The sequence below is a fragment of the Lactuca serriola genome, chromosome 9, assembly GCF_051521515.1.
Source record: "Lactuca serriola cultivar US96UC23 chromosome 9, Lser_US96UC23_V15, whole genome shotgun sequence".
NCBI classification, from domain to species: Eukaryota; Viridiplantae; Streptophyta; class Magnoliopsida; order Asterales; family Asteraceae; genus Lactuca; species Lactuca serriola.
Genome location: NC_136416.1, coordinates 25,771,767 through 25,781,330, shown reverse-complemented (window position 1 = coordinate 25,781,330; position 9,564 = coordinate 25,771,767). Strand labels below are relative to the sequence as shown.

The window sequence follows — 9,564 nt, the reverse complement described above, 5'->3', positions numbered from 1 at the left end:
CCGAGAAGAAGAGATTTTCGGCTCGGGAACACTGCTCCAATCAAAGCCCGGTTTTCTATAAAACCCGCTGTAAGTGAGCTACGCCTACGCTATTTTTAATATATCGTTTATTTAATTATAGTAACGTTATTAGGAACTTATAATAAGTACTTGGGCTATTATTATGAGCTATATAAGTATTGTTTGACGCTTATATAATAGTAATAATAGCTAGACTATTAATTAGTCTCGGCGAATAATAGACTAAACTCTAGTGGTAATAATACTAGGTTTCGTCGAAGAAAATTATTTTTAAGAAGCGAAGCGCTGTCCGAGTTCAGATTCACCACCTTTTCAAGTGAGTGCATAGTTACTTTCAGCTTACACATAGATATGAAATATTTTATATAAATTACGTGCTATGTATGCATATTATCTGAATACTTGTTATCTATGTTGGATGAACGTTTTATACATGTTTTCAATGATTTAAACTGTATATGTATTTTATATCTACAAAATGTGTTAGGTAAAACATGGGTAGATGTAATAGTTGCTGTGTGACAAAATAAAATAATGAGAGGTCTCGTTATAGATGTTATTGATGATCCAGTCATCTAGCGGAGTATAGATGACGACCACGGACTATTCTAGACAGTCCAGTGGAACACTAGCAAGCTCGCAACCTATATGTGTTTATTTGAACCGTGTGTTTATTTGAACTGTATGCTCACCAGATGTCCATCCCCCACATGGTTGCCTTAAGGACATTTATTGCTGAGGAATCCTCTTAGCAGTAGTGTCAATCCTGATGATTTACATTTGTTATCACTAAATCATCCCCACATGATTTACGTTTGTTATCCCCACATGGTTGCCTTAGGGACATTTATTGGAGAGGTTGAGCAAAGGCTAAATGATTAAGTGCTTATTATTATTATTATTATTGTTTTATCAAAGAATTTATTTAAAATCAAGAAAAATTTATGTAAACTCACATCCGGCTCAAATAAAAGAGCCGAAGTCGAAGTTATGCTATTGGTCGATTGGGTATTTGTTTCACAGTTGAATGGGCCACGGCCCAGGGGATAAGTTTACGGTTTGATGTTACACCTATAAAAATTGATCCATCTCCACCTTAGGGTTCCGGTACAGCGTAGAGCGGAGGAGAAGCCGGCAAATCAGGGGACGATTGCTTCACGTAATAACGGTAATCGTGAAAACCCAATCTTCCGAGTCTACTAATCTCATTACTGTATGATTTCTGATACTGATCTCGATCCCGATTCGAGGACAATGGTTTTGTTTAGTTATTTTCTAGGGTTTGTTTTCTGTGTTTCTTTTTCATCCTGATATAAGTTTCCATGGTTCATCGACTCTGAAGAAATTAAGTTTATTTATTTTGCATCACATTTAGGCGTAAAAAAGTTTCAAATTGATCGAAAAGTTAGTTTTTTTTAATGCCTTTACAAAGTTGTTTCATTTTCATCTTAGTTTGGCTTCTTTTGAAGGGGGGCAAGAAAAGTCGAATACTAATGTAAAATTTGTTTTCCCATGGTTTTATGTGGTTGATTCATGGATCTGCTGTATGTTTGGTATTGTTTAACTCTCTTGATTGGTTTTATTCAGCTCATTTGTACCTTTGACTTTTGAACATGTTTGCTGCTATGATTATGACATTAGTTTTCATACATAAAGAATTATGTAAGATGTATTTTGTCAGTTTATAACAACTTAAGTATGAATACAAAAGTTTATGTACATGTATACATACATAGCATAAGCATATGTAGTCTGCATCAATAATTAACAATGATTGGGCAATTTTAAGTGGGATCCGGTGAATTAATTATCCATATGTATATCACAAGGCAGTTGAATTGGTTTTGGGCTTTGGTTTTTGAACTCTTATTCAGGCTTCAAAAGTCAACCAACCCCAGATGGATGGGGAAAAGAAGACTGGATCAGGTTTGTTTGCAATTGCTAGTTTCTGTTGCAAAAGTTTCTTCTAAATATGTTCAATTAGAATTATAGATACTCACTTAGCACTTATCCATCCTTTAATGTAAAAGATATACAGAGAAGAAGTTGATTTAAAATCTTTAAGTTGTGATTTGTTAATTATGTAACTCTCTAATTACTTATACACCAGTAATGCCTTCTTTTATGGAGAATGGAACAGCCAACACCCTAGATCGGTCATCAAGGTTTAGGGTTTTGACATCTGGCTTTCTCTTTGGATCACTCTCTACAATTTGATCATCAAAATTAATATAATTAAAAGATATTTATAAATCGATTGGAAATCTTGAAAGAATAAGGTGTAAATCCTTTGGTTGGAAGATTAAGGTTTTATTAGGATGAGTTTGATTAAATTTTATTCCAAGATTAGAATATGGTGTTGAAAAAAATAAACCTTTATACTGACTTTAAATTTTTTGATTCAGGGAACGAGCCACAAGACATGGATCAAGATCAAGGGCACCATATTGGCTCCAGGTTTCTAGAAAATTTTATTATTTTTGAATGACATAATTTTTGTTTTATAAAAAAGTGCGGGAGAATTGCATATATATGCTCTTGTTAAACATCAAAATATCATATCTGCCCAATTCCCATTTTTTTTAAAAAAAAATTATGATCTTTTTAAATCCTTATATTTATTAATTTTCTATTAAACAAACTTTTTAAATCCTTGTATTGGAAGAAGGGTTCTATTCCAATATTTTGCTAGGGTTTTGTGTGTGAGTGAGAAAATTGTAAAGGGGGTTTAGAACTGAATATGTTAATGAATCAGGGAAAATTTTGAGAAGGAATTGATTTGTTATCAACTATCTCTTTTTTATTTTTTGCACTTGAGCTTTTTATGGTTGTATAAGTAAAGTACATTTGTTTATATTTTTCAGCGTAGATAGTTTGGGTTTGTTGGCCAACAATATAAAAAAAATTATGAATGATATTGAGTCCATGTCAAACACACTCAAAGGTCTGGACACTAGTGCACACACTATTGAAGAGCGTTTCAAAAGATATTTTCTACTGCCAAAGCCAAAGCCAGAGCCAGTAGAGCAGAAGAAATCTGGTGACGGCCCAAATAAAGTTGAAATATGGCGAAAGGTTCTTCTACCATCTTTCCCTGAGAAGTTTGATGATCTACAAGGTTTTTGTAAATGGATAGATAGTGTAGAAAACTCTTTCGGGTGTTTTCCGTTGTCAGGGGTTGACAAAGCTAAACTTGTATTCAACACATTGCCACAGGAAGGAGAGGCTTTCAGATGGTGGCAAGGTATCCAAAATTTAAGCATGCAAGTCGATAAGCGCCCGTTTACTTGGGATGAGATGAAGTTGCTGTTTATGGCTGAATTCGTTTCTCCAGAATTTTTGGTACCCAACAAGAAATCCAAAACATCCTTGTAATGTTTTCAAATTTACCATGGAACATTATGATGTGTCAAGTTGTACGTACACTCGTTAATTTATGTTAATTATTATCTATTACAAATACCAACTCTTAATACATAAAAAACACTAAGACGTATTCAAAATATTATATTTAAACACTTATAAAGGGAATAAAAATATATCATCAATTTCAAAAAAAGAACTCATAATATAGAAAGTTATTGGTCGTTAATTTACTTTTAATCTCAAACACTATTATACCAAGAAAAATTTAGGTAATAAGTATGGACTCATTTCTTCAAGCCTTGATACAAATATCTAAAATATATTATTTCTATCATTTACCACACAATGCATTAACAAATATTATTTGATGTCGTCTGATTGCGGTATGTGCCAACTTCAATAACCAAAGTAGGTCAAAGTGAACTCAAAGAAGGATTAAATCAACCGGTAAATATGATATGAATGGGCATCAAAATCACGTTCTTAAAGTTTTATGATAAGTCGGATATTTATGAATTAATATTATCATGCAAGGTATATCTTTTATTTGTAAACATTATTCTTTATAGTAAGTGTGGTCTTCTTTTTTATTAATCTATTTGTAAAGAAAGGTATGTGAAAATGTTTTTGAAAGTAGAATGTAGTATTGTGTGTTTTCGAAATGTATATGGTCCAAGTAACTAAGAAATTTTGTTTTAGTTTTTATTATTTAGAGTTTGATTTATTTCATTAAAGATTTAAAATACAAAATTTTGTGTGAGAATTTGTCTTTTATACATCTTTTTCCGAGAGATATAGGGGCTCGGAAGTAGGGTGGTTGAGATAAACATAGAGAGTGGGGAGACAAGCATCCCCTCATAAGTCTTATATTTGTTTTAATTCTTACAACATGGGACATATTGGATACTTTGTCATTGTTTGATGAATTTAACAACTCTTTCCTTTTCCATTTTTTAATCGATTTAGTTACATAACTCAATTAATATATCTTCTACAAATTATTTGAAGGCCTGTACGGCTTTGACTGTATGGATATAATGTAACCTCCATCTGCTTAATTATTTTAAAAGCATACAATTAAAACAACACTTGCTCACGAAAATATTAATTACCTGAGCATGTACTTTAGAAATATAGGAAAATGATGATTCATCATAATAAAGCATTTAGAAACACACAGAGAAACTGTTTAGAATTTTACTTCTGGTCTTAAAGGGCACACAAATACGATATTTTTTAACATTAATTTTCCCAAGAACATACTCCAACTCCATGCCTAACGCTTGGTTTGTGGTGCTTTTTCAAACACAAACATGCTTGGAGCAAATTGGCCAAAAGAAGGTTCAAAATTAGAAAACAATTAGAAGCTTCAGAGTTATTTCCAAAAAAATAAACTATACTTACAAAAGAAAATGTAATCAACTTCAAATCATAATAGTGGTTTTAAGTATCTTGCCATTTCCTGCAATTTACCCAAAAGCGTTGATTTTATTTTAAAGAAATATGCCAAATAAGCCAATGAGCGAGAAATAGTAATTTAATTTCAAGTTTATTCTCATTATGGGGCACTTTAATTTTGAGGTAATTTGCTATTTCTTGCACTGTACCCAAAATAAATGCAAATAGCAGCTTACTTTCATTTATTAGCAAGAAAGGGTAGTTTACTTTCAATTTATTCTCATGATGACAATGTACTTAGAAAGTACGTTGTTATTTCTTGCATTTACGTCAAATTAAATGTGATGAATAACAACGTACTTTCATTCATTAGCAAGAAATTACAACTTACTTCCATTTCCTTCTATTACATCTCTGCTACCTGTCATGTACACATTAAAATAACATACCATAAAATATTCTCATTTTTTATTACTATATTTATGTACATATTTGAGTGCATGGTTACCGTCCCATGAAAACAATATCCACTAAATTCAATGTTAGAAAATGATATCTTTATTGATGGTATAATTTACTATAACAAATATATATTTATTGTTATGTCTTTTTAAAACAAAGCATATTTCAAAGATATAAGTATACTATTTAAGACTTACTAATTAATATTTAGATAGTTATGCTTTAGACACTAACTCGTATTGTTTTTTAGAGATAATAACAGAATTATAACCATGATTATGGTAGAGACCCACTTGGCCACCTCAGTTATAATGTTTAAAAAGTTGCACTTACTACAATCACATTTATAAATATGGGCATACATATAAGAAATTGAAAAGTAGGAATTTACGAATGTTAGAGCTGTGAGATTTCACTAACCGCTTAGTTCTAACATCTTCACACAATTCACAAGCTAGGTGCTTGTGAAGCTCTTTTCCACCGATGGAAACATGCCTACAATAACAACCCCAAGAACGAAAAATTAATAATTTTTCAATATCAATGCATTATAAGCCCCATATTTTTCAAATACCAAATACTAACATGACATATTTGTACTTTCATGAATCCTTTCATATTACTAATATATCCTCTATGGTATATGTCTTTTTCTTGAGCTATGGCATGGATTTACCAAGCCGAGAAATGAGAAACGATCCCACCTACACACATAGACATATTCAAGTACATGCAAATATATGTTCAAAAGCTTAATTACATAATTTCCATATAAAAGAGGAAATAAGAAAAACATAGAGAAGCTTTAAACTTTTAAGGAGATATAGCATGACAACATCAAACCTGTAGCCATTCATCCATAGAGAGAAGTTCAGCTTTAAAGTAGATTTAACCGAAAACTTGCTCCATCTCAATCTTGTTGAATCAAAATTTGTAGCCTATTGCCTCCAAAATCAAAACCTCTAGTAAGATTCATCCACAAAGATATATTGAGAGTTAAAGCATATAAAACATAAAAAAAGGAACCCGGAGACATAGTACTATGAATACTTTTCTAAAGAGTATATCAAAAATCATATAATAATACCTTATATAAATGTGAAAAAAAAAAATATGATTTCACTTCTTTTTAGCTACCATCATACAATCAAACCCCTAAAAAGCAAAAATCTTTCAAACAAATAAAATTTCAAGTTAGAAAACAACAAATCATATTTGGAAAAAAATTATAAATCGAAAGAAGAAACTAACAATGAGCAACCATTCAAGTAGAAAATGAAGTTGTTCAACTTCAGATTGCCATAAACTTACAACAGTGATCTTAAACTCTCTTCCTTTCTTCTGACCGGTTACATCCCAAGCAAATTCCCCCTTTTTGACAAAACATGAATAATTTATTAAAACCAGTGAGAATAGGCTACCAAAGAGAACACATAACCAGGAAAATAAGGTTGAGTTTATAGAATAAACATGCTTTCTTAGGTAAATCAAAATGTTACCTTTCGAGATGAAACTAAGAAAGCAAATACCTAGATGAACAGCACAATAATGCATACATTGCATTTCCAGATCCATGGATTAAGGTAAAAACTGCAAAAAAAAAAAAAACACCATAAATAAACAAAGATATTCTAAAATATCATGTTCGAGTTTTATCAGAAACAACTTCAACTTCAACTCAATACTTTAAAAGATTTTGTTGTCACATTTAGATATTACACTTTAGCATTCATTCAGAAAAAAGAAAATAAAAACAAATGTTGAGGATTGCTACCATAAGATCATGTAACCATTATCCTCAAATATACGAATGTCGGATTTTGGTAGTAGTCGTTGAAGTGTCTCACCTTCTTGTCGACTTGGTAACAACTGATCCTTACCCTGAAAAGATGTGAAAACAGTGGTTGGTTAGCAACCTATGATGAAAACTGAAAAAAAAATTAAAAAGAAAGAAAGCAGAGAGCATTAGAGTTTAAAAAGCTGAAAATACGAAAGATGGTGAAAACTAAAGTATGTTCCTGTTTCTTGTTGTTAAAGAAATAAATAAATTAAAAACAACATATTAAAGCATTGTGCTTACATATGTTTTTAATTATTAGAACATCATACTTTGAATAACCTACAAAATTACATCGGTGTAAATTGCTTTTGATTTTAAATGACAATGCTAAAACTCTGTAGATTTTCAAAAAAATAATGTTATATCAAGAAGAAATGGAAGTGCAGTGAAAATTTGTTGCAAAATCTTACATTTAACCCAAAAGGAAGTTATCTAATACTGTAAAACAAACAAAGCAGATAACAAAATGAAATGAGTTTACCTGTCTAAAAAGCACAAGTCTCACAACAGTCAATTAACTCCTTGACAGATTCACCAGATGACAATGTGTACCTTTACTTGAACTCCATTAACTTGGCATGTTGTTCTCAAGCTTTCCACTAACAATAAACTGACATTGATGAAAAAACAGTGTTAGAGAGCGCATAAACATGTATAGAAAAGAGAAATAGACTCTTTGTATTCAAATACCTCATATCCTTTTGCTCCATTTTCATTAACAACCCTCAAAACACCATAGCTAGCTCTAACAATAGACAAATGGAGTATCATATGACACACTTGTCAATCTTAATCTTGATTACGTCTATATAATATAAGTAAAACATAATGTTGATGGATTAGCAGTTGAAGAGAGAAAAATGAAAACAAACCTGCTCTCCACTCCCTTATCCTCCTTCCATTCTTACCTGACAGATCCAATAAGAAAAAAAAGTATGGGGAAGAATGTCTATAACAACTTATTCCAATTTAACAATCATTAAAAGCTATTATTCAGAAACCAAAATGGTAGACTGGATATAAGGGAAACCAATCAAATATAGAAAAAATGTATCACCTTTTTTTGTATAGAGATTAACAGGGTGGAAATCGACATCGACGATTAGTCAGCGATTGGTTGTAGAGGTGAGAGCGATGGTGCTATTAATGACGATGAGTGATGGTGTATCTTTAGCTTAAGGCCTTATGGTATGCTCATCACGAGAGGGTTCGTGGTCTACGTGACCACTAACCACGGATGTGAACACCACCCAAGGTTTTAGTGGTGGCTAGTGGTGGAGCTATTTCGTTGTCATATGTGGTGGGAAGAACGGAACACCACGGCCAATAAAATTGCTTCTCTCTCTACCTTTCTCCACCTCTCTCTCTATAATTTAATTAATTAAAATATATATTTTTTTTATTTTAATAATCAAAAAATAAAAGACATATAGTGGTGAGTATCCCAAGCTTTTAGTGGTAGTTAGTGGTGATGATGTGGCACCCACCACTATAGTGGTTAGTGGTGGGTATAACGGATGGCCTAAGGGTTTATAGAAAGACAGAGATAGAGACGGCATGTGGTGGGTTTGCGAGGCAATTGGGTGGAGACAGTTGGTGGTGTAAGAAACGAAGAATGGGTGGTGGTGAATTATTGGTTCGTCATTGGGGGTTATACTACTGATGAATGGTGTGTGATGTTGCCGATGTCAGGTAGCGATGGTGTAAGAAAATTAGGGTTAGGGGTTTAGGTACCATTGGCAGATGAGAGAGAGGTGATGGCGGAGTTTGTAACGGTGGCTTTGTGGTAGCAGAGAGTTTTCGGATATTGAAGAGAGCAAAGAGAGAGACGGAAGATATGCGCTTTGACGGCATCTGGTAGCGTGTAAAGGAAATTAGGGCTCCTCGGAGTTAATAGGGTATACACTTATAGATTGTTGAAATATTTAGATTACAAGCTTAATCCGATTATACATGATGTTCAAATAGTTGTACCTTTTAAATTTCAAGAAATAGTTAATATGTTTAATAATATAGTAAACTTTTAAATTTCAAGAAATAGTTAATGTGACGTCCCCATTTTCACGGCCAGAAAAGACCGATGTTGTTTATGCTTTATAAAAATCAGAGTACTTCATTTTATAAAAATGTTGCGGAATTTGTTCCCAGAAAAACATGGTAAATACGTTATTAAAACATTTTCGAAGAAACGTATTTATTTCATTTTAAAACGTTTGGGATGTCATCGTTAATACAGAAACATAAGCATAAACAGAACTTACAATTATTTACACTAGTGATCTACATCTCTTTAAATCTCTCAGTGTAATGTCACTTCATATCAACACCTGTGATATAAATAAACTGAGTGGGTCAGGTTGGGAAACCTGGTGAGTACATAGGGTTTTCAACCCACAATAATATAATTATTATGTTTAAACAATCAAATAATCAACCCAATTACCCATCCCCATTATCTTCTTTATTCTTAAGGATCT

At 32.1% G+C, this 9,564-nt stretch overlaps 1 protein-coding gene and 2 long non-coding RNA genes across 6 annotated transcripts; 1 reads left to right on the top strand and 2 right to left on the bottom strand.

Annotated features, from left to right (window-relative positions):
• Positions 1 to 1,034: 1,034 nt before the first annotated feature.
• LOC145073108 (uncharacterized) lies at positions 1,035 to 3,481 on the top strand. Of its 4 annotated transcripts, XM_079019666.1 has the most exons (5): positions 1,035 to 1,189; positions 1,896 to 1,947; positions 2,427 to 2,478; positions 2,886 to 3,139; positions 3,238 to 3,481. In XM_079019666.1, exons 2-5 carry the CDS (start codon positions 1,920 to 1,922, stop codon positions 3,294 to 3,296), a joined length of 393 nt encoding a protein of 130 aa, XP_078875792.1. In that variant the 5' UTR covers positions 1,035 to 1,189; positions 1,896 to 1,919; the 3' UTR covers positions 3,297 to 3,481. The 4 variants fall into 4 exon arrangements, with proteins under 4 accessions (XP_078875792.1, XP_078875789.1, XP_078875790.1 ...); XM_079019663.1 differs by having other exon boundaries at positions 1,036 to 1,189; positions 2,886 to 3,481; XM_079019664.1 differs by having other exon boundaries at positions 1,050 to 1,189; positions 1,851 to 1,947; positions 2,886 to 3,481.
• A 1,988-nt stretch (positions 3,482 to 5,469) lies between these two features.
• On the bottom strand, positions 5,470 to 6,255 carry LOC145077080 (uncharacterized). The gene is made up of 3 exons (XR_013692938.1): positions 6,091 to 6,255; positions 5,833 to 5,951; positions 5,470 to 5,742 (listed from the first exon to the last, which is right to left on the bottom strand). It is a non-coding gene; the product is annotated as an uncharacterized LOC145077080 (long non-coding RNA).
• A 777-nt stretch (positions 6,256 to 7,032) lies between these two features.
• On the bottom strand, positions 7,033 to 8,067 carry LOC145072206 (uncharacterized). The gene is made up of 3 exons (XR_013690948.1): positions 7,778 to 8,067; positions 7,569 to 7,697; positions 7,033 to 7,128 (listed from the first exon to the last, which is right to left on the bottom strand). It is a non-coding gene; the product is annotated as an uncharacterized LOC145072206 (long non-coding RNA).
• Positions 8,068 to 9,564: the final 1,497 nt, after the last annotated feature.

Coding starts and splice junctions, on each gene's coding strand:
- LOC145073108 (XM_079019663.1), top strand. CDS start 1,920: ATGGATGGGGAAAAGAAGACTGGATCAG. Junction 1,948..2,426: donor GGAAAAGAAGACTGGATCAG/GTTTGTTTGCAA, acceptor TTTTTGATTCAG/GGAACGAGCCACAAGACATG. Junction 2,479..2,885: donor GGGCACCATATTGGCTCCAG/GTTTCTAGAAAA, acceptor TATATTTTTCAG/CGTAGATAGTTTGGGTTTGT.